This window comes from Pan troglodytes, chromosome 7 (assembly GCF_028858775.2).
Source record: "Pan troglodytes isolate AG18354 chromosome 7, NHGRI_mPanTro3-v2.0_pri, whole genome shotgun sequence".
In the NCBI taxonomy this organism is placed as follows: domain Eukaryota; kingdom Metazoa; phylum Chordata; class Mammalia; order Primates; family Hominidae; genus Pan; species Pan troglodytes.
Genome location: NC_072405.2, coordinates 130,816,357 through 130,843,949, shown reverse-complemented (window position 1 = coordinate 130,843,949; position 27,593 = coordinate 130,816,357). Strand labels below are relative to the sequence as shown.

Here is a 27,593-nt window from a genome sequence, read left to right as displayed (position 1 = left end):
CATATCATTGTCTTGTGAAAAAAGACAACGAGTGTTGGCAAGATGTGGAGAAACCAGAACCCTCATCCATTGCTGGTGGGAATGTCAAGTGGTATAGCTACTTTGGAAAACAGTCTGTCATTTTCTCAAAAAAACCGTGGAGTCACCATATATCCCAGCAATTCCCCTCTTAGGCGTATAAACCCAAGATAACAGAAAATATTTGCCCATGTGCAAAACTTGAACACAAATATCCATGGCAGCACTATTAATAATACCAAAAAAAGGAATCAACCCAAATGCCCATCAACTGATAAATGGATAAACAAAATGTAGCAGATTCATACATTATTCAGCTATAAAAAGGGATGAAGAACTGATACATGTTACAACATGAACCTTGAAAACCTTATGCTAAGGGAAAGAAGCCAGACACAAAAGGCCATATATTGTACATACCGTATGAGTCAATTTATATGAAATATCCTAGAATAGGCAAATCCATAGGGACAGAAAGCAGATTAATGACCAATGTCCTCACCACACACACACATACACACACACACACACACCAATGTGTGATGTGGCAATCGTCAGATTGTGGTAATCGTTTCACAATGTATATGTATATCAAATCATCATGTTGTACACCTTGAATATGTACAATTTTTATTTGTTAATTATATCTCAATAAAGCTGAAGAAAAAAATGTAGATTAGTGGTTGCTAGGGAATGATGGAAAGAAAAATAATAAATACTGCCAACAGATATGGGGTTTCCATTTGGAGTGATGAAATGTTCTGGAATTAGATGTGGGTGATGATTGCACACTTTGTGAATGGACTAAAACCACTGAATTATACACTTTAAAGGACGAATTCTAGTGTATATGATTACATTTCAACTAAAAGAGACTTTGTGGGCTTTCTGTGTATCAAGTTATAGTCTACTGATGAAAGCCATACCCACCATTCTTTTCATGACAGGTCTCTCTTTATTGACAGTGTCGGGTGCTGTGAAACACTACCCTTTAGATTCTTAAAAGCTCTTTTGTCTAGCTGAGAGGTTCTACTTTTAAATCATTAAGTATTTTAAATGTCTTAATAAAGGATTATATAGCCACACCTCTGGCTTGATTCTTTTTCTGAGGCTATTTCTGACTTAGAAAATTTTTTGCCACTGGGGATACTGAAAGTGGAAAATCATTTTATTTTCCAACCCAGAATATCCTAAGCCCCTCATATCTCCTCTAAATTCTGCCAGAAAATGGAACATTTCTTGAATTTGTTTATCTATCTTTTCCTATACCTTATCATATTCAGCTAAACAAATAAATGGCCATTGATACTTCCAACATTGTCTGGGAATATCCCTAATTAGATCCATGAGTTCATTAGGAAGAATTTCTCTTTTCTGGGTTATTTAGGCAACAGTTTGCTAAATGTACCACCACTATGTAACACATCTGAGCTACTTGGGCCCAGTGACTCCCTGTTTCCCAAACAAATGGCCTCAAATGGTTGAGGTGGTTAATGTTTATAATTCCAGCACTTTGGGAGGCTGAGGCAGTAGGATCACTTGAGGCCAGGAGTTCAAGACCAGCCTAGGCAACATATCAAGACCACATCTCTACAAAAAAAAAAAAAAAAAAAAAAAAAATTCCAGGCAAGGCAGTGCTTGCCTATAATCCCAGCTACTCAGGAAGCTACTTGGGATTGTTTGAGCCAGGGAGGTCAAGGCTGCAGTGAGCTGTGATCCTGCCACTGCACTCCAGCCTAGGCAACAGAACAAGACCCTCTTCCAACCCCACCCACCAATAAAAAGAGATTTCCAAATGCATCATATAGTCACCAAGACATGGTAAAGTCTGTTTCAAAATTGTATTCATTCTAGTTGGTGTTTAGAGGCATCTTATTATGGTTTTAATTTGCATTCCTTTGATGACTGATGATGTTGAGCATCTTTTCACGTGCTTATTGCCATTCCTATATCCTCTTTCATGAAATGTTTTTTTCAAATATTTTGCCCATTTAAAAAAATTGGGTTATGTCTTATCATTAAGCTGTTAAGAGTGTCTCACATATTCTAGATAAAAGTCCTTTGTCAGATATATGCATTGCAAATAATTTCTCCCAGTCTGTGGGTTACATTTTCACTCTCCTAGTGGTGCCTTTCCAAGAGCAGCTTTTAGATTTTGAAGTAAAATTTATTTTTTTTAATTTTATGGTTTGTACTTTTTGTGTCCTTTCTAAGAATCCTTGTTTTATTCCAAGAGTGATGAAGATTTTTCTGTGTTTTCCTGTATAGGTTTTATGGTTTTGGATTTTAAATATAAAATTATGATCCATATCACATTAATAGTTGCAAATGGTAGGAGGTTATGGTTGAAGGTAACTTATTTTTCCATATGGATGGATATCCCCTTATTCAAGTTCAATTTTTTAAAAGACCTTTTTTACTTCAATGAAAAGTTTGATATATAGGTATACCTATAAGCTTTTCTTCTGTTCCACTGACCTATATGCTTATTCTAATTCCAATAGCAAATTGTCTTCATTACTGTAACTTTATAGTAAGTCTTAAAGTGAAGAAACAAGTCTCCCAACTTTGTTCTTTTGTTACTAAGTTATTTGGCTATCCTATGTCCTTTTAATAAGTGATTACATCAGTTTAGTTTTTTCATTTATGCTTTTGCTTTCAATCAGGTTAACTGATGTAATTTACATATGCCAAATTTCAAACAACATTACAAAAGTTTATCCAGCATGTTCACAAAAAGAAATATTTTAAATGGTATCAGGCTTACAGGTTATCTTCAAACTTGTTTTCATGTATATTATTAAGTACGGCAGAAAACCAGGATCCTTGGAAGAAAGGAATAAAAACAAATAAAAAAATGGATACACCAACACTTGCAGAGATCCTATGTTTGGAGAAGCAGTGTGGTTCAACAAATATAAGTTCTCATTCTGGCTCTGTAATTGCTGAGCTATGTGATCCTGGATATGACACTTAATCTTGCTATACTTCAATTTCTTACCTATAAAATGGGAAATAGCTACTTAATATGGCTTCAATGAGATCATGTAAAATGATTAAGATAATGTCTGTCATATAGTGCTTAATAAATGTTGGCCATGATTATCAGCTTTTCATGATCCCTGTGAAGTCAGCATTGTTTACCCCATTTTTAGAAGAGCAAATGGACGTTATGAGAGTTTTTCTTTCCTATGACCATTACTCTGTTCCCAGGAATGTTTTCAAATTGCCTGATCTAATCTGTTGTACTTTAAAACCAACTGGCTCCTCTCATGTTATAAATGTTTATTAGTCTGATTAAATAAATTTACATTTAAAAACGCCTATTGGTACAGCATTTTTTTTTTTCCTTTTGAGATAGGGTCGCGATCTTTCTCACAGGTTGGAGAACAGTGGCGAAATCATGGCTCACTGCAGCCTTGACCTTCTAGGATCAAGCAATCCTCCCACTTCAGCCTCCTAAGTAGCTTAAGACCCCTCCTACATAGCTACAGGTACGTGCCACCATGTGCAGCTAATTAAATTTTTTTAGAGATGGGGTCTCACTATGTTGCCAAGGCTGGTCTCAAACTCCTAGCCTCAACCAATCCTCCTTTCTCAACCTCCCAAAGTGCTGGGATTACAGGTATGAGCCACTATGCCCAGCCATGGTACAGCATTTCAAAAGACAATTTTGCTAACCTAATAGAGTATTCAAATATTGGCTCACTCTTGCAATTCCTATGAGAGTGAACAATTCAGACAAAAAGGAGCATTTCAAATCAGCAATTCCACGGAACCCTAGAAATGCTTTTTGAAAGCATTCACTTTGAATTCAACATAGACAAGCAAAGCATATGTGATAAGCAAATTTCTTTAATTGGAAGAAACTATAAAGATGGTAGATTTGATTACATAAAAACGAAAAATTTCAGAACACTATAAACAAAAAGACAAAGGGCCAATATCCTTAATATATAAGAATATGTATGAACAAGTAAGAAAAAGTCAAAAACGGTTCAAAAGAAAAATGGGCAAAAACTAGAAATAAACAGTTACAGAGATGCCAACATGTTTTAAAAAAATTCACCCTTACTATTTTCAGTCATCAAAAAAGGAAATGGGGACTCTGCCGGTGGGAGTTCATATTGGTCTTTCAGGAGGGCAATTTAAAAATATTTACAAAAAAGCTTAAGACCCAAAAATTCCCCTCCTAAAAAAGCATACTAGGAAAATAGTGACATACTGGGAAGATTCATTAAAGTGTTATGTGTTACAGGGAAAAACGGAATCTTTATGTCCAATAATGGGTGATTAAACAAACTGTGGTTCATTTGCATTAGGCAGTTATTAAAATAATGACATAAAATTCACTACATATTGCTACGTGAAAAGCAGGTTATTAATTAATACACACATACACACATATGCATAACAACATATTATATGATTCCAATTTTGAAAGTATTTAAAAATAATTACATATATTTTTAAAATACAGCAGTTATGTCTAGACAGTAGGGGGGAATGTGGTAATTTTTTTTCATTCTTCCTTGTATTTTCTGCATTTTCCAAATTTTCTACCATGGGAAAAGACAATTTTTTTCCTGGGAGACTGTACTTCGTGTCATTTTCATTATGTCTTATTTTCACAATTTATCTTGTTTCTTCATTTTTGATACCAAATGAACATTAATAGCCCCAACAATGGTGGCTCTAGGGCTGAGGCCTGTTTGCATTTTTTTTTGCCAATACGCTCTAAATTGGGAGCAGTCCAATAAACTATGTTGTTGGAACACATGGGAAAAGCCACTGGCAATATCTTACTTAAGTCTAAGAAATGTAAGGCAGGCCTAACTTAGTACACCTAACAACAAAGACATGAAATCCAAAAAGTAAAAAAAAAAATTCTGTTTATTGTAATAATTAAATAAGAGTAAACATTTTAAAACATATAAAAATAACTTTAAAATATAGTAACACTTTACAAAATATGTATCTAATTAAAAATACATTAACATAGCATCCCTCAAACTATACAAATATAGAATATATATTCATGAAATTCTTTAGAAATATAACATCTATTCTTTGAATAAAGTTTAAAATTTGTTTATAATTTTCAAACTAAGAAAAGAAGTAGTGAATAATAGCTCCATCCAATTTATAATTGTCTTAAAGAGAATGATTATGTATCATTTCTTGCTTGTCTTTTCTAATACCCAGTCAATCACCTAGGGGGAGAAAAAATATGATTACAGAAGATTTCTCTTGAAAACACAAGTAATAGAAAAATATATTGTAAAAACTTCAAAAGAACATGGTAGAAAATTTCAAATAAAAAGGAAGATACTGAAATCTTATACTTAAATACACATTTTATTTTCTAATGGAAGAACATTTTTGTTGGACTTACAATACTGAGTACAATAATGTTCTCACTGGATGAAATGAAGATTCTGCTCCATTTTCTCACCTTTATATGAAAATATGTTTCAAATGGTCAATCAAATAAACTAAACTAAACTTTGAAAACAGCTAACCAAAATGGATTGGTTTTTCCAGCTAATTTATTTTTTCTTTTGCTTTCTTAGTGTCACTTTAGAAACTCTTTTGCTGACAGAGCAATCTACTAAATACTATGAAATACTCAGCCTAAATAAGCCTATTAAGTTTCTTAAAGAGTTTTCATAGGGACAGAGTTGAAAAAGACCAGTAACTAATTACTGCTGCATATATAATGGCATCAGAGCAACCCTGAAATAAAATACCAATTTAATTGAATATAGTTTCTTGGGAATAATTTCTTTACCTGTACAGCATTGTTGTTTGCTGTTTTCTTCATTTCTTCAAATAGACCCCTTGAAGTTTTAAGATCCTAAACATAATAAAATACAGCATTTTACAATCTGCACATTAAATTACAAAGAACAACTCATTATTATTAAATACACTTGAGATTATTCTAAATCATTCTACAAGTATCAATGTGATTAGGGACAGACTACAACAACAAAAAAATCTAAGTACTAGATTATAATTTAGTTCCATTCTGAAATATCAAAATACTCTAACCAAAATACATACACATATACATAAGTCCATCTCACTCTCCTCTCCTATTCCCAATAGAGCTGACCTAAAATAACTTCCACCCTCCACCGTGAGCATCCACTAATGCTGCATTACTCTCCCATCCTCCACCGTGAGCACCCACTAATGCTGCATTACTCTCCCATCCTCCACCGTGAGCATCCACTAATGCTGCATTACTCTCCCATCCTCCACCGTGAGCATCCACTAAGGCTGCATTACTCCAGAAACAAACATATGGTTTGTATTTATTTATCAGGTAAAAGATATTTTTTCTTCATTTTGGCTATTTGACTCCATCATAAAGAAGAATGACATACAAAAGGAAGCTGATGTCTCACTTTTAAAAATTTAGTGATTATTACAAAGTAAAAGAAATGGAATTGTATTTAAAAAGATAAGAAGCAGTTATCTGTTGTACTTCCAAGTTACGCTCCATAAAGGCAGCCACTTTCAATTCTTTCAGGTTTTTCCCTTATTTATACCTTAATGTTTCTAACTACTATGCTTATGTTGCTACTTGGTGATTAAACACTTTTAGACACTGACTACTGATGTTAGGGAGAACTGATGTTAGGGAGAACGTCATGGATGGATTCAGGTCTCGTACACAAAACCTTCCTTCTCTTCCTTTGAAGAACAGTTGTACCACAATTTTTGATTAGTAAATAGGCAGTGTTTACACTATTGTATCTATGTAAATACTTTCAATTGTGTGCTAATTAATGTATTATGGTTATAATTTATCTTTCTTCCAATATTCTATTTATCCTGTTAACTACCTGTTAGCTTTTTTCATTTGCTCAGCTTTCCATGTATATAATTCTGGGTTTTTCACTCCTAAATACTGGCAATAAATGGGCTAAATGTACAGCAAAGTTTTTTCAAGCCCTGAAGTATACAGGATAATCTCTCGGTTCAGCTTCCTTTCTGCTTTTGGTCTTTTTAATTAAATTTTTTAAACCTGGAGATCTTTCTCCCATAGCCTCCTCTAATTTGTTCTAGTTGCTGCCTAGGCCTGGTCCTATTAGGACGTGTCTTTTCCATTTTAGATTAGTTTTTGTTTTGCTTCTTGATTTAGTCCCTTGTTCTGTTGAACTTCATCTTCAAGCAGATTCCTCAAAAGGGTAAAATAAATTCTTTTTCAGATATTCCATGTTTGAATATATCTTCATTAAATCCTCATACCTGACTGCATTCCAGACTGGGTATAGAATACTAGGTAAGTCACTTTCCCTCAGAAGTTTCTTTTCTTTTTTCTTTTTTTAATTCTAGAAATGCACATCCCTCAGAATTTGAAGATACTTTTCTACTATCTTCTAGCATACAGTGTTACTGTGGAGAAGTCCAATGCCATTCTGATTATTGATTCACTATATATAAACTAGATTATTTCCTGGGAAGCTTTTAGAAAATGTTCTCTCCATGCTAAGAGGTGTGAAATTCCATAATTATGTGACTCGTTGAAGAATTTTCATTCATTGGTTTGGACAAGCTAGGATGCTTGTGTCCACTCCTGGAAAAGTTTGTTACATTTTTGAACAAGTTTCTCTCTTCTAAACTTTGAGAACAAAGGAGAGAAAATTGTTCAAAAAATACAAAATTCATATTATTAGCATTTTGGATCTTCTGTATTAATCCTCCAATTTTCTTACCCTGGATTTAATGTTTTTGTCGTTTGATTCTAATTTCTGGTAAATTTTTTTCATCTCAACTGTTCAGCCTTTCTATTTAATTGACTTTATCATATTTTTAATGTTATGGAGCTTTCATGGTTTATGCTTTTTTTGGAAACAGCATCCTGTTCTAGTTTTATGGATGCGATTATCTTCTTTCTATGAGAATTATAGTTTTTATGAAGTTTTCTTCAACTTCCTGCTTCTTCAGAGTTCCCTTCATTCCTTTATGTTTTGGCATCAATTGTGTTAGAAGCTTTCCTCAAAGCCTGCTAATCCATGTCTGTCTAGTCATATTTAAAAGTGAGACACTAAAAATCTGACTGGAAACTCTGTGCAGAGATTGTCACTGGTTTCTTTTCAAGGTAGAGTGACAAGATGGCCAGTTAGCTTTTCCACTGCAGCTTCCAATATTTTCCCCAGCGACTATTTCCTACAGTGTCACTGAGGTGGGTGGAAAAACCTATGCATGATAGACCTTGTAGTGAACATCTGGGGAGAAGAGCATGCAGAGCAAGTTGGACAATCTCCAGGTCACTTTGTAGATCTTTATTTAACTTCCCTGCTTTCTACGTGGACCCTTGCCCCTGCTTTCCATGATACCTGGTGTCTTCAAATCCTGAGCACCTCAGCTTCTGTGGAATTAACATGCTTCTCACTAGTATTCCACTAGGCACCCAATTAAATTGTAACTCTTTTCACTCTGTTGCACCACACTTCCATGTGCTTTTTTGTTATTGTTCAATATGTATTAAAAACATTTCTAGTTTTTTCTTGTCCTTTCTCTTGGATATGTGATAAATCTGCAGTTTTAACCAGAAACCCACAGATAACTGTGATTCAGGTCAGAAACTCTTAAGGCTGGACATAATCTAACATTGTCTAAGTTTTAGAAAACCATCGTCTTGAGTGGCTGACCTGTCCAATGTCTTACAACTAGCTGATAATGGATCCAAAATTAGAAACTAGGTGTTTTGATATTTAGTCCAGTAGCCTTTTTACTACACAGTCATCCCTTGGTCTCTGCGAAGGACTGATTCCATGATCCCACTGAGAATACCAAAATCCACTGACAGTCAAGTCCCTTATATAAAATGGTGTAGTATTTGCATATATCCTATGCACATTTTCCCATATACTTTTTAAAAAGTCTGTACATGTTCAGTACAGATACAGCATCCTTTTTTTTTTTCAGAACATTTTCAATTTGCAGTTAACCCACGGATGCAGAAGCCATAGATATAGAACCCACAGATATGGAGGGCCAACTGTATTAAAAAATTAACAATTAAACATGTTATGAAGCTTATTACCTGTAAGTCAAATGCACGTTAGGGGAAATAGGATATTGGTTAAAATGTAGCTTTCTATATATGAGAACTCAAATCAAATCAAATATAAAATATTTTGGCTTCAATTTTTCTATCTCCATCATTTAATAAATCTGGCAGCAAGTATATGCTCTCAGTATAAAAAATACTCAAACTTTTTTTTATGTCAAACAGGAACATTAGAACATGAACTAAATTTTGCCATTAGTAGAGAAGATACTGTACCTTTAGATAGAACTTAGAGATTTCAAAGAGACGCTGGCTGCATGCAGTGAAACATTCATGAGTCTCAGTAATACTGTGTTTCTTCAGGGTTTCAGTAACTACTTCTTTCAGTATCTTGAACAGAACATAACATATGACGAATATTTCTTGGAAAAGGCACAAACCTATTATTTCAGCTTTAGAGTTCAATCCTGTGAATTACACATTCATTTTGCTGTGCTAAAAGACAGACAGGTTCATTAAGACAAAATGATTGAGAAAAAAAGATCTAACATTTACATGGTCAGAAGTGTCATAGGAATAATATGTTAGCAGGAAATGACTACAGTGTCTTAAGAAAGGAACTCAAATCATGAGTTCTGAATTGAAATCTGAGTGTTAAAGTTACACACAGCAGGGATATGTAAGTGTATATTTATTTTTTATTATGGGAAATTTCAAGCATAGAAAAGTAGAGAATATTTGACACGCACAGAATATTTTATAACAAATTTCTATCTTGATATATCTTTTAACCAGCTTCAAGTATGATTAATCTGTGGCTAATCTTGTTTCGTTTATATCCCCACCTACTTTCCTATCATCCTTCTTACACCAGTAAATTCTAGACATCGTTTCATTTCATTCATAAAATTTTTTAGACATATATTTTAAAGTAATCAAATTTAAAAAGTCTTCCCATGTAGAACTAAGAAAAATGGGAAATAAATCTTTACCCGTGTGTGTTTCTGTGATCTTGATTCCTTAATTTGCCTTGATGTTTTTGATTCATGCATACTTTTTTGACCTGAACTGGTCTTTGTAGCAAGTTTTGGAGTTTCACAGCTAGGAATTGGAACCAATGGACAAGTCACTGGTAAGGACCGCTCTGTTTGTGGCTTTCTGGATGTCACATGATGATGATAGTGATGACTATTACCAGTTGTCTGAGAAAGAAGAGACTCTGAACTTTCAGATTTCACAAGTCTATAGCAGGGGAAAAAAATCAAGAACGTAGATTAAGCGAATCAACATCGAAGTTCATTTTCTGTCTTAAATGTTACAACTATATCCATTAAGTGAATCAACATCGAAGTTCATTTTCTGTCTTACCAGTGTGTTACCACTATATTATACCACTATGTTATTACATAATATATAATATATAACATATTACATAATATATAACACTATACCACTATGTTATAGTGTTACCACTATATCCATTATAACATAAATTCAAGAAAAGCAAACAAAATTTATTGCTATTACTGCCTTAAGTAAGCAATAAACATCATATTATAAAGTTGTTCCTTAGTTCTTCAGATGAGTAACTAAAACATAGAAGGTAATGAATAGCAAACTAGGATTTTGGCTAATAGAGAAAGCAACAAACAATATTGTTATACTCTCTCCCATCCCTCCAATTTACAATTTCTCAAATAAATCAGCTATGCATGCCAAGAGTGCTGCTATTTATAGATTTAATACTAATCTGCTAAATACTTATACTTTTCTGTTAAGATAATTTGAACAGAAACACCACAACCTGTATCTTTTTATACCCATGGAACTCCCTTGCAAAATAAGTCATAGTGTTAAAACAAATACAAATAAACTATAAAACTGGTTCATACTTCAATCTTCCTAAAATGTTTACATTTGTTCCCGACAAGGCCCAAATTTTTCCCTTTACAAGATAGGGTCTTATAGCCCTCAATTCTGCTGACCCAGAGGCCACAGTGTACTTCCCTTTTAGGAACACATATATTTTTATTAGCCATAGGTCAGAAATAAGAAATATGGCTATAAATATAGTACCCCAAATGTAACTGTTGCTTTTTAACTTTATCAGGTATAAAAAGTACCATGAATTTATAAAGTCCTCATAAAAACGACTGAGTTCTTCCATATCAGGGTAACCTTATTCTAACTTTTTTAACTATTCAAAAAAAGATCTGAAAGTTATGTTTTCATATAGTTCATACTTTTTGCAAGGTTTAAATACAATAAGAATTCAAGCCTTGCTTTAGATGCCAAGAACCTAAGTTTGACAAAGTTCTAAAGATAACATAAATTCAATAAAAATTAGTGTTCACTACATAAACTTCTAACTTCTGATCAAGTATCTGGATATTTTATTTAGTTAGCAAAATAATGCATCCAGAAAAGTTTCATATATTCTATCATTATGCAGTGTTTAAAGCTATATTTTATATGTAACAGGTGTTTTAAAAATGGTACCTCATGGAATCTCTTGCTCAAGGGAACAATGCAGGCAGGAAACTGAGGGGAAAGGAAAGGAAGAGCTAATGGGAGAACTCCCATCCCCAAACAGTCTCCTCAACAGGGCAGCTCAGCAGCTTAATCTATGGGGTGAAATCTCCACTGTTTCACGGCTTAAAAACTTTACAATTCATGGTGCTAATGGACCGTATATTAGCGTATAAAGCAAAACACTGTGTTTTTTTCCCCAAATCATTTATTTTTATAACTTATAAGCAAAATCATCAACAGCTCATAAAACAAACTTCTTGCCATGAAGAAATTAACCTGAAAGACTAATACAAAATAAAATAAAAATCCTCGAGACTAAAATACTTTCTGTCAATATACTATTTATGTGCATGTAATATATCACCTTTTTCTGGGATAAAGGCAATTCAGATCTTTAGATCTCCGTTTCAATCGAGATACTTCAGTTCGAAGTTCATTTTGTAAAACTTCTCCGTCAGGGACACTTCCAGGCTCTGACGAAACTGCAGGAGATGGAAGAGGGCTCAACACAGTAGGTACTGGAAAACTTTCTCTGGTGCAGGTAGTTTGAGTTTCATAACGAATAAGACGAGACTGAAGTTCAGAAAATCCTCCATCTCTTTCCAAAGCTTTTCGGTCATCCAAGCAATATCTAAAATGAGTGAAAGAGCATTAAAATGTAAACCTCCATGAGAGCAACAGACTTTCCCCTTTCAATGAGAAAATAGCAGGACATTTACTTTAAGCGTTCTTGTTTAATTTCCTAATAATTGCTGGAAGGTTGAGTGGCTGGCCTATTTCCCTCCCAAGTTCAGTTTTCTTCTAGTTTGCTATATGATATGGCAAAAGATTAAAAAATGTCTTTCACTTGTGTTTCTGGGCAACAGATTAAGTTAATCCTTTGGCTTATTTTCAAAATAATACAGTTGCTGTTTTAATGCTTTTTAAAACTCTACCAACCTCTGATTTCTCAGTATGGCTGATATATGACAACATGAACTGCTGACTTCTGTTAGAAAGGGCAAGTTTATTCTCAACACAAAGATTAAAAGGGTATAAAGGCATTCTAAACTGGCTCACCAAACAGCTTAGAACATTTAGAATTTTTTCTTTGAAACTCAGTTCCCACCTTATTAACTGATTGACAGATTTTCCTTCAAACACTTCGGCTGTCTGTGCATGTGGTTTCTAGCTGAATCTGATTCAGGGCATCAATGAAATGTCAGCTCAGTGAATGCTTCTGGACTCAAAGAAATCCTAGGTTGTTAAGTACAACAAACAAGGATATCAGGAAGATCACCTATGAGCTGTGTGACCTTGGACAACTCTTCACTTTCTTCCCTATCTACAACAGCATTAAAAAAACACAAATGGCTTCACATATGTGATGGTAGCACTGTACAAATTAAAACCTTTCTCTGTGATCTGTCATTTTTACCTGCAAAATTCTAAGATACTGCCTAAAATCAGATTTTTGTATCCAAAAGATTTAGTTCAACTCCCAAGGAGTGTATCATTTCCTGAACATCTGACTGCTTGATGGAGGTTTTAAGAACCTTATCTTTCCCTTGTGACACTTACATATTTGATACAGACTTACGGAGTCAGAGTCCATGGATTTAAATCCAGGCTCCTCTACTTATTAGCTGTGAGAACTTGGCCAAATTACTTAACTTTATCTATGATTCTGTTGCTTCATCTGCAAAATGGGAATTATAGTACTTATTTGAAAAAGCTATTGTGATAATTTCTTGAATTGTACACATAAACACTTAGAATCAGTGCCTGAAACATGCAAGCAGGGCAGTCAAGAAACGTATGTTACTATTATTGTTATCATCATCATTAGATTTATTTTCTACCACAGTAAAGCTGGCAGTATGCTGACAATATGTAGCACAGCCAGAATGTAAACCCAGGTTGGTGACTTCAGAGCCTGAGTTTAACCATTTTGGTATACTCTCTCTATGTAAAGTGTAAGAATCATCTTACTCCTGTTCAACACATGGCTGAGGATTAGAACCATCTGAAGAGCTTTCAAGAAATACTACGTGCTCAGTGTTTCTGATTTAATTGGTCTAGGGTAATACTCTTTGACAGTTTTAAAAATCTGCCTGGGTGATTCTTAAAAAACTACTCAAATCCATAGAAACAGAGTAGAATAGTGGTTATGGGGATGGGGAAGGTTATGGAAAGATGTAGATTAAAGGGTACAAAGTTGCAGAGTTATGTAGGATGAATAAATCTAGAAATCTAGCATACAGTATAAGGACTATAGTTAATCATATGTACTGTATATTGAAAATTTGCTAAGAGACTAGACTTTGGGTGCTCTTGGCACACAAAACAAGAGGTAACTATGTGAGATGATGGTTATGTTAGTTTGCCTGGCTACAGTGATCATTTCACTACACATACGTACATCAAAACATCTTATTATATTAAAATTAATTATATTTAAATATTAAAAATACACACTTTTAAAAAAGTCTACCTAGATGATTCTAAATTATAACTAGGACTGAAAAATCTCTGATCTACTCAGTTTAATTTAACTGGTGACAAAATTGATCTCTAAATCTGAATGTGAGTTGGTGGCAGAGTAGGGAGTAGAACCTAGGTCTCTGGCATCTCTCTAGCTAATATTCTTTCTCTAGTCTGTTGCTTAAGAAACATATTTCATTAAAAACCAGAAGCAACCCTAAGGGTTACTGATGAGTCCTACTTCTATCATGGGTAATTGGTAGAATCTAGAGTAAAATTAGAAATGTGAATTTCAAGAGTCTGGCAAGAGGCAATATAATGCCTGATGAGCTTGAATACAGAAAATTTTTGAGAGAAAAGACACATATTTTGATTCTAAGATGAATATTTCTTTCTACCTTAAGATTTTATTTCTAAGATGCAGATTTTTTTCTTCCGGTTTTAACATCTCTTGATCACAGCTGTTCATAATGTCATAGCTTCAACCGAATTATGCACACTGTACATGTTGATGCTAATTGCCATTTAAAATATCTTTAAAATGATTATACTATGATTTGCCATCGGAACAAAAATTTACTTTGTAAATTAGAGAAAAGAAACAGAGAGGCAGGGGGCAGGGTGTATATTTGATATTAGTGAAGTAAAAATTTATTGTTGGATGAATGACCACAATTCCATATTTTCTTACAAAACAATAAGCAAATGCTTTATGGGTCCTAACAAAGAAAAACACCCATAAGACAATGAAGCTGTTTTTGTTTTGTAACTAAGAAATACACAAAATACTGCCTATCACAAACCAACCAATACCAATTAAAGCAGAAGGAACTGCCAAATCTCTTGGAATAGATGAAGGAAGTTTCAAAGCAATGAGAGCCTGGTGTGATCAAATGATTGTCAGAGTATGACAGCAGAGTTTAATTTGCTGTTTAATAAAACAGTGTATTTTACAATTAATGGCATCTTAAATTCCAGGATAGGGTAAATAAGTGAAAAAACAAACAAGCCAACGGTGGTTAATATTTTAATTTGCCTTAAAAAACATTGTTTTGCTCCCATGCAATTAACACATTCTTTCCAAATATTCCTTTGTATCAGAGAAAGAGCTCCAGGGTTCTAAAGGCCCACAATAACGTAAGAGAACTTTCTTTGTAGTTTCATATTTACTTTAAAATGTTACTTGACTTTGTTTCTACTCCATAATCTATGTTGAACATAAATCGGCTCTCATACTATACACCCAAATCTTCTTGAAAAAAACGTTTCTGAATTCATGGTGCTCACCTCCTACAACTTTGTCAGCCTAGTCTCAATGTCCCCAGTTTAATGAGCATAAATTTACAGTAAAAAAAAGTGAGTCACAGATAGATTTGTTTATTTGTTTATGGGAGTAGGTAGGTAGTGGAGAAGAGAATTACTTTTTACAGTGAATCAGAATTTCATAACATTGTATGTGTATAAGTTAATAAAGCTCTGTGTAGATTTAAGCCCTTCAGGACATAGTACTCAAATAAGTCTTAATTTAATATTTTGATAAATGATCATGAAGAACATATCCTTGACAAATTTTATAAATTTGTATATATCAAGATTTTTTCTATAGTAAATTAAAAACAGCAGGAAAAAAAAGAGTAGCGAGATGGAGACACAGAATAAACAAAACTAAATTAAAATTTTGGGAGAAATAATCTAAATAAGATTATATGATGGACACTTTAGTCAGCAGTTAAAATGTAATTATTGTAGCTTATTTTATTCAAATCAGTGCTTCAGTGTGTTTATAGGGCCGAAGAAGTGAAAAACAGATGTGTCCTGGGGTATTCTGGCCATGTAGCAAAGCAAATGTTAATACTAGCACATTTTCTCAACAGTGAACGCTACTTTTCATAATAATAATATAAACACCGTTGACTGGTTTCAACTTTCACATTCAAATTAAATACAAAATACCTAAAATTTTTAATTAGTTTCCTTTAATAGATTAGCAGGTCCTAAAATTCTTATCAAACAAAGTGGGGGAGATACTGCTTTATAGCTGATGGAATAAGAAGGAGAAGTTTAAATGTATATATATTTAAAAACATGAAAGTAAATAGCGGAGAGCTCAACTTGAGAAGAAGAACCAAATCTTCATAGCAGAGTCAATATTTTATATTGTGACAGTTAAAAATATTGACATAAGGGTATTTTTTAAAATGAGAGATAACCACCAGGGAAACTAAACCAAACAAATAATATATATATTTTTTTTTTCTAAAAACTGGGATGCAGTTAGGTAGTAATAAGGAAAGGAATTGTTGGTTTTCATTATAAACTTTTCTATAATGTTTAATTTCTAAGTCTTTAATAAAATCAAAAGGGGGAAAACAGAAAAATATATCCTATTAATCAAATGTTTATATAGTAGAACAAGATGTTCCCACTTAAATTTAATAAACTTAGTATAAATGAAAAGTAAAATTTTGGGGTGGGTGCGGTGGCTCACGCCTGTAATCCCAGCACTTTTTGAGGCTGAGGCAGGTGGATCACTTGAGGTTAGGAGTTCAAGACCGCCTGGCCATCATGGCTAAACCCTGTCTCTACTAAAAATATAAAAATTAGCCAGGCGTGGTGGTGCATGCCTGTAATCCCAGTTACCTGGGAGGCTGAGGCATGAGAATCACCTGAACCCGGGAAACAGAGGTTGCAGTGAGCCAAGATTGTGCCACTGCACTCAGCCTGGGTGAAAAAGTGAGACTGTCTAGAAAAGAAAAAAGAGAAGTAAAATTTTGTAATCAATCCACAGAAGGGTATATGGCTAAAAATATAGTTTAAGTAAAAGCTTCAGCTAAATTTAAGGCTATTTGGGAAACATCCCTACCTTTTTCATGTTAAAGGGAGAATAATAATCCTCTCAAACAAGGAATCCTTTAGTCAAATAGCAGAACTAAAAACATGGATCAGGTGGCATATCTTATCTTTTTATAATTTAGTAGCTATCTCCGAGTTGCCGATCTGTTGTTCACAAAACAATTTAAAAATCTTATCTTACCATTTAGATTCAAATTAGCATTTCATGCAGGACTTCTTTTAGAAATAAATCACTATTGAATGTTATACTTCATATTGCTAATTTCAAAGTCTTCAAATTCTTTTTTTTTTTTTTTCTTTCTTGAGACAGGGTCTCATTCTGTCACCCAGCTGGAGTGCAGTGGCATGTTCATGGCTCACTGCAACCTCAATCTCCCAATATCAATCGATCCTCCTGCCTCAGCATCCTGAGTAGCTAGGACTACAGGCACACACATACACCACTATGCCCAGCTAATTTTTATATTTTTTTTGTAGAGACGGGGTTTCACCACGTTGCCCAGGCTGGTCTCAAACTCCTGGGCTCAAGCGATCCACCTGCCTCGGCTTCTCAAAGTGTTGGGATTACAGGCGTTAGCCACCGTGTCTGGCCTCAAATCCTTATTTCAAGTATTTTTCACACAGACAGATATTTAATGTTGCTGGATGTATCGATATTTCATTCCTTGTTATAGTTGAATAGTATTGCTTTATATAAATATACCATAGTTTATCTATTTTCCTATTGATATCCTCCTAGGCTCTTTCCAGTTTGAGGATATTGAGAATTAAACTATTATGTGCATACTTGTATAAGTCTTTCTCTTGGAAAAATATCTAGTATTGAAATGCTGGGCCCTATCTAACAATTTCTGAGCAACTACAATGTAATTGGTGACCAGGAAATATTAATGTGACCCATAGTGTGAATATACATTTATAACATAGGGACCAAAACAATTTTGATTAAAATATCTAGTAACTCATAATAGGATGCTTAAATGCTATTAAGCTGATTAATCATCAAATAACTTCTTCAACAGAAGACAAATTGTTTTTGTATGCACTACTTTGCTTTTTGAGGTTTTTGACATATCCTCTTGGTCTCTGTCTCAATTTATATCATTTTATTAAAGTCACTCTTCACACAAGACAGGCTGTATCAACAACATACAGAAGAGTAAAGTACAAATAAAAACTTACTCAATTCCATGATAATGACATACTGAGGCTTTCTCAAAAGGTAAGACCTGAAGTTTCCCAGGACTAAGTTCTGGTGTCAAAACAAAAGTCTTTTCCCTGAAACAAAAAATTTTTCATTTGTATTCAAAGTTTATTTACTGACAAAAAGAAAGTTAAAGAAAGTATCTAATGAAACAAATCTGACTTTTTCCTCTACAATTGGAATTTTATATGGGATAAAGGTTAAGGCACACCAGAAAGTATAATAAGGAAATGAAGCAAGGTTAGGCCTTGGCTTTCATCACTTAAATTTTCTGTACCTCAATAAGTTATGATGTTATTTATTGCACAAAACTATTCTGAGAAATGGGTAAAACAAAAATGCAGTATGATTTATAATGGAAATTCAAGAGGCAGTATTATTTCTTTCTTTTTTGGGGGGGGCGGTGGGGATGGAGTCTCACTCTGTCGTCCAGGCTGGGGTGTAGTGGTGTGATCTCAGCTCACTGCAACTTCTGCCTCCCAGGTTCAAGCGATTCTCCTGCCTCAGCCTCCCGAGTAGCTAGAATTACAGGCACCTGCTCCCATGTCCAACTAATTTTTGTATTTTTAGTAGAGACAGGGTTTCACCATGTTGGCCAGGCTGGTCTCAAACTCCTGACCTCAAGTGATCCGCCAGCCTCAGCCTCCCAAAGTGTTGGGATTACTGGCATGAGCCACTGCGTCCAGCCAAGAAGCAGCCTTATTTCTGGAAGATTTTCCTTGGTAGAGTAAACTAACGTTTAGGCATTTAGTTAAATCCTTTTCTGCAGGGGAATAATTAAAGTCAACTTGAATCTTTGGTAACAATAAAAGTATTTACTTCCTACTAAAACACGTGGGATCCAGATCTTTCTTTGCTTGAGAATGTAGTCACTGGCACCTACTTTAAGAGTCAGTAACTTTTTAAATATCAGAGGGTATAGAGACTAACTGCTGAGTTCAGTTCTTTTTCTGAAGTAGGTTTTCAATCAACTGGCATGTTAGAACTAATCATATGTCGAGTTTACATAAAATATTCATGCTCAAGCCTTTCCACACCTAGAACTACAGCGATATATCAAAATCTGGGAAAGAAGAAGGTCACTGCAATTAGATTAAGCTCTCTGGATTATTCCGATAGGTGCCGTCCTTCTCTGAGCTGGAAACCACTGTTGTAATGTAATGGATCATGGTCCTGAAGCTCAGAAGTTCAGGAAATGGGGAAATTATGCAACAGTGGTCTTTAAATAGTTACTAGGTAAAATGAAATACCAGGGGCTTGAGTTCGGAAGAGTTGGAAATGGTATGTAGAAGGGCAAGTAAATAGTAGAGTACTAAGAATAAATTTGCTATCACATTTTCCCCCCTATGGCATTGGTAATGAAAACTGTCCTGCCACTGAAAATTATCTAGGGTACTATGATAAGCATTTGAAATTATTACATTACAATGTAAAATTCATGCCAATTAATGAATCCTAAAAAGCAGACATTATATTCAAATGCATCCATTTAAATTATTCCACAAAAAGTAACATTAGTAAATTACAATGACCCCAGTATTTCGATGATTATTAAAATAATTTTGTAAAATGGAAATCTTTAACTATCTAGCATTTTACTTCTTTCCTTTACCATATTGTCTCTCATTTCTCATATCAATCGCCCTCAGCAACCTTACCTATTTTTGTTTAATTTCACTCACAAGTTTTTCTTTCTAAAATAAACATGTTGATAAATATGTGTTTCGTCAATGTTTATTATTTCCTTGGTATATACATAGGAGTCATGTTTGTACTTTGTTAAACACAGCATTTTGGATGGCTTCTTGTACAGGTAAACATTTAATAAGAGCATATAGGTTCCTGATTTATTACCATGAAAACTCATCCTTCAACTCTAATGTTAACAGAAGATACATTTGATAGCCATGCAGTTCTTTACTAACATTGAAGAATCACATCAAATTTTCCTAAATAAATCACCTACAATTAGTTTCCAGAAAGAACTAACTTTATCTCCCCTACAATGCATCTAGAAAGACATTCTGTCAAAAAGAGTACAACTTACATAAATAATTCAGTTTAGGCAAACCAACTGACTCTGCCAGTTTGTGCTTAATGATTTGAAAGGACAGTAATCCAATAACTAAATAGATGAAAACATGTATATTTCTTTACTTTCTTGATTCCCACAACAAAAGGTTATCAATCTTTCAAAGTTATGGGAAAAAAATTACTCCAAAATTATATCATTTTTATGTCATTAAAATCATTAAGTCATTAAGACTCTCAAATTTTCAGTTGCTCTTTATCTCTCTCTAGTGAACATGCACATAAAGCAATAATGTTCCAGCAATATTTCTGAGATATAACTGCCTTCAAATAACTCCTTTGCAAAATTCACCTTTAAAGGCAATATTTATCACAGTATAATTCCGATTAAGCTTATAAAAGTGATCAAAGTGATCTACAATTTTTAAGGTCTTTTGGAAGGTTTTCAAAATAATGAATTAACAATTAAAAAGACATTAGAGTAATTAGTAAATTATTCAATTCTCACAGGTATTTGATGTCACAATTTTACGGGCAATTTTGTCAAAGTCAGCAACATGCAGCATTTATTAACTAGTAACTTGGTGAAAACTGTCTTGGAAGTCAAATTAGTTGTAAATTATTCACGTAGACACTGAATTCTTACTTGGCAATGTCATAGTTTCCAAAGCATTTTTATTACACTTTCCTGTTCTTCAGGTGAAAGGCCATGCTTTTTGCTACTATTAGGCATGCCTGACAATGCTCATGCTGAGTAGTGGCAATATCAACACTACAGTAACACAGAAAAGAGAACTAAAAAAAAAATTTTGTAAGTCAAATTCCTATTTTTTATTAGAAAGCATTGTCCTTTGTATACCAAATAGAAGTTACTGACTTCTACAGGGAATATGGTGAGTTTGCTTTTCTTATTCCTGTTTCTCTTATATTCGATACCACAAAACAGTAGGACATTTTGATAAGGTAAAAAGTGAAGATTAAGGCCAACAGACAAACATTGGGATCAAACTTATAAATTTTCCCTGAGTAGCATAGGACATCAATTAATAAGGAAATGAGACACAATTTTATTTAAAAGTAATTTTTAAAAAGTTAACTGGAAATTATAAGTTTATAACCTACCCCTTTTGAATCGGTAAAGGTTGAAGATCTCCAACGGGTAATCCATCTGAGGTAAAATACTTCAGCAATTCTTTAGCATCCAATAATGTGATTGAGTCCCGAGGACCCTCTTTGTGGCCCAGCAACTGTTCAGATGAATGAGGTAATGAACCAGTTCTGGGAAAATAATGTTACGCAGATTTATTAAAAGTGGATTCAATCCACAGAGAAGCCAGAGTCAAAAAAAAAAAAAGCATAGTCGGGAAAAGAAGATGTGAGCAGAAACCAGAAAAACACACCAGCAACACGGGAGAATTAAACATTTAGGACAGATAATAAAGTAAAATATTTGCAAATAACTTAGTTTCTAACCATGTTTTAAAAAATCTTTAGGTCACAATAAAACTTGCAGTTATCATGTCAAGAAGTAGTATTTTAACTACTTAAAAGAAACATAATTACATTATCTATTAATGATGGCCTATTATTCAGTGGTGTGAAGTTACCAATTCTATAAAACTTAAATCTAAATTCTCTTGTATGTTCTGAAACCCCACAATACTATAAATTTTTGAGGGAAGTGACTGAATGTTCCAATTTTCCATGAACTGGAAAGATTACTTGAAGCACAACCGTGAAATGAGACAATAATCAGAAATCTCCCCAAAGTCTCTTGTAGCCATGATGATGACATTATGAATAAGCACTGAATCATTATTATATACCTGAAATACATGCAGGACTTTATATTTTTCAAACTACTTTACATATAATATATTCTCAATCCTCACAAGTTTCCTTGAAAAAGATGGAATAGGTCTTATCTCAAAATGAAATAATAACTAAAAATAAGTACTTTGTAAAGTGAAAATCGGCATGCCAAGCTTAAAAAGCAATCATTATTCCTACCTGTCAAGTAAAGATGCTAACATACAAAAGGTTACATTACAGACCCAGGGTGATACAGCTATTTAAAATGATAGAACCAGACTAACTCCAAATTAGTTATTATTTCTACTCTATGACCCTATAAATGAAAAAAAAACTCACAGAAAGTTTTAAATACCGGCAAGTGAAAAGCACTGTAGTTTCAGTTAGATGTTTCCAGTTAGAGGTTTCAGTTAGAGGTTTCACTATGCACTGAATCAGATCACCTTAGCTCTGTTACCACAGCATAAATAAAATATTTCAATGTCTGCACAGAAAATTAATTTCCTAACTTTATATTAACTCAACTATTTCCTGATTATTTTATTACTCAAATTAAACATAATTACTGATAATTACATGATTAAAATGTTGACATTACAGTTTTAAACATATTTCTGTACATTAAGGGTCAATAAAATACTGACAGTGCCTCTTTCCTCTTCCTATTCCTTTGTTTTTAAACTGAAAATATTAATCTAATAAAAACAGTCAACAAAACACTCAAATTTTCTCCGGACTTCATACTCCAGCAGGGTGGGAGCTATACAATGATTTTAATTTGTAAGGGTACAGTGCCTGTCTCAGTGTCAGTGGTGATGGCCCAGAATAAAGCCCCTGTAATTTAGTGCTGGGTGAAGCACCAATGCTTCCTGCCTGCTGATACCCTAAAGTATGCCCTAAAGTGAAGCCTGACAAACATTCTCCACCCCGGCTCTCCCTTCTCCTAACATTAATATAAGTGAGAGATGTGGGGAACGGGACTAAACCTATGGAAAGAAAATACATGCCAACTACCTATAGAAAGCAACAGGGCCCTATATTCCTAGTTATGAAGAGACAATCAAGGACCACCAGACACTGGAGAAAAATTACACATAAGAGAAAAACACCAGAAGAACAAATAAAACAGCTGCAAATGGAAATGAGATAATTCAAGAAACAGATAAAACAAGTTTAAAGAAAATTCTAATTAATATCCTTATAGTATCATCTCGTCTTATTAATAAAAGAATAGGTTGCTAGAAAAAATACAGCAGAAGAACAAGAGCAAATTATTAGAAATTTAAAATATGACTACCAAAAATTTTAACAGAAAAGATGAAACCAAAGGTAAAGGAAATTCCCCAGAACATAAGAGCAGAAAAGTTAAAGATATAGACTATTAAGAAAAAAATCAAATTAAAAAATATCAATCCAGAATGTTTAATATTAATTAAAATAGGTATTTCAGAGAGAAAGAAATAAAGAAAATGAAGGGAAGAATAGTATTGAAGAAATAATAAGATATTTCTCAGAGCCACAAAAAGACAAAAGACTTGAATCTAAAACATCTCATACCATGGCCTCTTGTAATTTCAGAACATTAAAGAAAATAGAAAATTGTAAAAGTTTTAGAGACAAAATAAAATACTTATTGAGGAACAAAAATCGATGTGGCATCAGACTTCTCTTTAATATATGAAATCCAAGAAAATACAGAACTAATCTAAAACGTAATCAAAAGAAATACCAGGATAACAAATATGCAGGTAGAGTCAGCCAAGTTAGAGTAGGAACTCAGAGAGAAGAAAAATAAAATTAAGAGTTGTATACTGCAAATAGCATAAGGTTTAGAGATAGAAGATAAAAAGGGAAGAAAAATAAGGGTGTTAATTACTCATCTTTCCCAGCGGGAAGTTATAAGATATCATCCAAAATTGGTAGGCAAGAAATTGCCTACAGGTTCTCTCGTGGGGAACCTGTCCTTTTCTCACTCTTCTTTCTTGTCTTCTCCTGCCTAACCTATAAACACCAGGGATTCTTAAGGAGTGGTCTTAGCCTCCATTTATTTTCGCCTCATAGTCTCACCATGTAACTCATCAACCATCATGTATTTGGAAATCCCTACTGATGATAACTCCAAATTGAGTGAGTTCCAGATATCCCCACAGTCCACTTGTTATTTCCACTTGGATAGATCAAACGTATCATCCCTAAAGAAGAATTCTTGATTTTTTCTCCCCAAAGCTGTCCTCACCCTAAGTTTCCACCCATCTATCCCAGAAGAACACCACTCACTCGACTGAAGCCAGAAATCTAAATGATCTTCAACATTTCCTTTCCCTCTATTCCACATCTAATGCATCATAGGAAGCTTTTCACCAGCTTACCACTAACGTTATCTCCCAAATTTATTTCCACTACTACTGCTCTAGTTTGAAATTACAGTCATCTCTCACTTAGCCTACAGATAGAGCCATCTGTCTCTCTGCTCTAATCTCTCCCTCCTGCAATTTATTTGCCGTGAGAGCAAAATTTTTGCAAAATCATATCCCATCACCCTTTCATATGAAATCCTCCCACCAATGCACTTAAAATGAAATCCGAACTGTGTATGAGGACCTGTTTGGTCCTGTGTGACTGAATGTACTTCACCCATTTATCCGTTAGGTCTCAGCTCAAATGTAACGTCCTCTAAGAGGTCTCCCTGACCATCCACCTCATCTAAGTGAGTACTACCACTTCCCTCCCCACAACAAATAAAATTTTTCTCCCCCAGTCTTTTTATTTCATTCATTACGCACAGAATAATTTACAACTATTACATTTACTTGTCTGGTTACTTGTTTTAATTGCTGCTGTCATTAAAAGCTAAGCTCTAGATGAGAGGGGCAGTGCACAGCTTGTTATTCCTCATATTCCCAGCGCCTGACACATGGTTGGTACTCAATAAATGCCTGTTTCATGTGTATGAAACAAAGCTATAGCAAGTAATAAAATACTACCCATGGAGAAGCTAAAAATAAAAATGTGATTTGTAAAGTAATGTAAGAGAGCTTAGCTTCTCCTCTTTTATTTCATCATTTAACAATTATGTACTAAGGGCCTACTATGTACTGAACCAAAATAACAAAAACAAAATAAAACAAAAAATCCTGCCTCATACAGTTCATTCATAGGCACTGTATAAACATATATGAATGTAAAACAGGAAAAGATCAAAGTGGTTCAAATGAGGCAAGTACTTCTACTTCGTTTTACATGTTCTTGTAGTAAGATTTTCTTATATCTTCATATACTGTGTATGTCTATGGAAGATGGTCTGAAAGGCTATACACCAAAATGTTCACTGTGATGACACAGACCTAGAAAGTACAAGTGCAGGGCAGAGCAAGATGAGCACTTCCCTTTTAATTGATATACTACTGTAGTGATTAACTATCTATTCACAGTAAGTATGTATTTCTTTTATAATAAAACTATAAACTGCTTAAATCTCATAAACATAATTTAACTATTTTAAAAAAGAGTTCATTCAAATTACTGAGCTATCACATGCTTTACTACAGATTCAAATATTACCTCATTTTTTGTTTAGTTTTTTCAAAAGTTTCCAAATTTTGAAGAACATGCCTTTCTGGCCATTCCAGAGGATTGGTTTCCATTAGACTTGAGGAATTAGGTTCCACTGGACTAAAATCTAAAGTGAAAGAAATACACATAAGTCTGAAAAGTATTAACATACTGAATTTTGCTAATAAAAATGTGTATTTACAGACACATACATACGTGTGTGTGTATGTGTGTCTATAAAGGCATACTTACCTTAGGCATTTATTAAAGACCTCTCTGATGGCCTAAACTGTGAAAAAGGCCATAGAAATGTTTGTTGCAAATAAAAATAAAATATCACCTCATAATAAATGTCATAAGCTAAAATTCACAAAATTGAATTAGCACTATTTAGGACTCCTATGGAATAAAAGCATAACTTTGCTATTTTGGGTGAAAACAGTTCTAAATGAAAAGAAGATAACTCTGTAGAGAATATATTGGATATTCTGTGTGATTTTCATACTAAAAATAGGAATTAGCACAAATAGACCAAAAAATTACATTGTTTAAAAAGAGATTACCTTATTCTCAAAACTACAATAATAATAGATAAGTTATGATGTTCTGATGTTCTCTCGCAGAAACCAAGATGGTTAAACACACACACCTTCAAATCACTAACATTCAGTGCTATTTTCTACTAATCAAATATTATGTGTAAGAGTGTGCTTATCTTTCTAGATAATACACTGCAGTGAACTATATTGAGATTGTTGTTAATATTGGGATTTTCAATGAAAACCTAAAGGGACAGTTTCTGTTCTTATTAGAAATTATTATAAATAGTATTAATATATTCAAACTGTTTTAACACTGGCAAAATTACTAACTGTGCTACTTTTTGGATTGCAAAACTATCTGGTTTTAGAATTGTTTTGAACATTGTTCTAATAAACTCATTGAAAATTATTAACATTAGCTATTTGATTAACTATCAACATTAACAAAAATATTCATTTTATATTTTTGAGAGGACTGAGAAAGTAATGATTTGGTAAAGGAATTTTCTTTTTTTGTTTTTTTTTTCTTTTTCCAGGGACAAGAGTCTCACTCTGTCGCCCAGGCTGGAGTGCAGTGGTGTGATCTCAGCTCACTGCAACCTCTGCCTCCTGGGTTCAAGCAATTCTCCTGCCTCAGGCTCCCAAGTAGCTGGGATTACAGGTACATGCCACTATGCCCAGCTTATTTTTGTATTTTTATTTTATTTTTATTTATTTATGTTTTTGAGACGGAGTCTCGCTGTCGCCCAGGCTGGAGTGCACTGGCCCAATCTCCGCTCACTGCAAGCTCCGCCTCCCAGGTTTACGCCATTCTCCTGGCTCAGCCTCCCGAGTAGCTGGGACTACAGGTGCCCGCCACCACGCCCGGCTATTTTTTTTTTTTTTTTTTTTTTTTTTTTGAGATGGAGTTTCACTCTGTCACCCAGGCTGGAGTGCAGTGGCGCAATCTCGGCTCACTGCAAGCTCCGCCTCCCAGGTTCACGCCATTCTCCTGCCTCAGCCTCCCGAGTAGCTGGGACTACAGGCACGCACCACCACGCCCGGCTAATTTTTTGTATTTTCAGTAGGGACGGGGTTTCACCATGTTGGCCAGGATGGTCTCGATCTCCTGACCTCGTGATCCACCCGCCTCGGCCTCCCAAAGTGCTGGGATTACAGGTGTGAGCCACCGTGCCTGGCCTATTTTTGTATTTTTAGTAGAGAAAAGGGTTCACCATGTTGGCCAGGTTGGTCTCGAACATCTGGCCTCAAGTGATCCATCCACCTTGGCCTCCCAAAGTGCTGGGATTATAGGCGTGAGCCACCATGCCTGGCCTGTTAAAGGAATTTTTAAACAAGAAACATAAATGAAAATTAATGCAAACTGCATCTTATTTTCCTTTTACTTATTAAACTATTTAACCTTGAATAGTTTAAAATATTTTCAATACCTATATTGAACTGCCCTATCTAACCATCCAAATACAACACTTCACATTTTTTAGTAAAGGTGGTGAAATGCTATTTTAAAAAGTAATGAGCTTTATAATAAAATAACATGCTGCTGAATGTTCATGCG

General features: G+C 34.1%; 1 protein-coding gene across 3 annotated transcripts in view; it reads right to left on the bottom strand.

Moving 5' to 3' along the window:
- Nucleotides 1-27,593, bottom strand: part of MTBP (MDM2 binding protein) — an 87,999-nt gene that overhangs the window by 5,259 nt on the left and 55,147 nt on the right. The window contains exons 15-22 of one of the 3 annotated variants that reach the window (XM_016959811.3): nucleotides 25,503-25,620; nucleotides 21,252-21,407; nucleotides 18,077-18,172; nucleotides 11,943-12,209; nucleotides 10,039-10,288; nucleotides 9,323-9,436; nucleotides 5,810-5,875; nucleotides 4,894-5,231 (exon numbers count right to left, since the gene is read on the bottom strand). In XM_016959811.3, coding sequence (XP_016815300.2) covers nucleotides 5,193-5,231; nucleotides 5,810-5,875; nucleotides 9,323-9,436; nucleotides 10,039-10,288; nucleotides 11,943-12,209; nucleotides 18,077-18,172; nucleotides 21,252-21,407; nucleotides 25,503-25,620 — 1,106 coding nt within the window. In that variant the 3' untranslated portion in view covers nucleotides 4,894-5,192. Of the gene's footprint in view, nucleotides 1-4,893; nucleotides 5,232-5,809; nucleotides 5,876-9,322; nucleotides 9,542-10,038; nucleotides 10,289-11,942; nucleotides 12,210-18,076; nucleotides 18,173-21,251; nucleotides 21,408-25,502; nucleotides 25,621-27,593 lie in introns of those variants that run through there. The other 2 variants (XR_008536817.2, XM_016959812.3) reach the window with 2 other exon arrangements.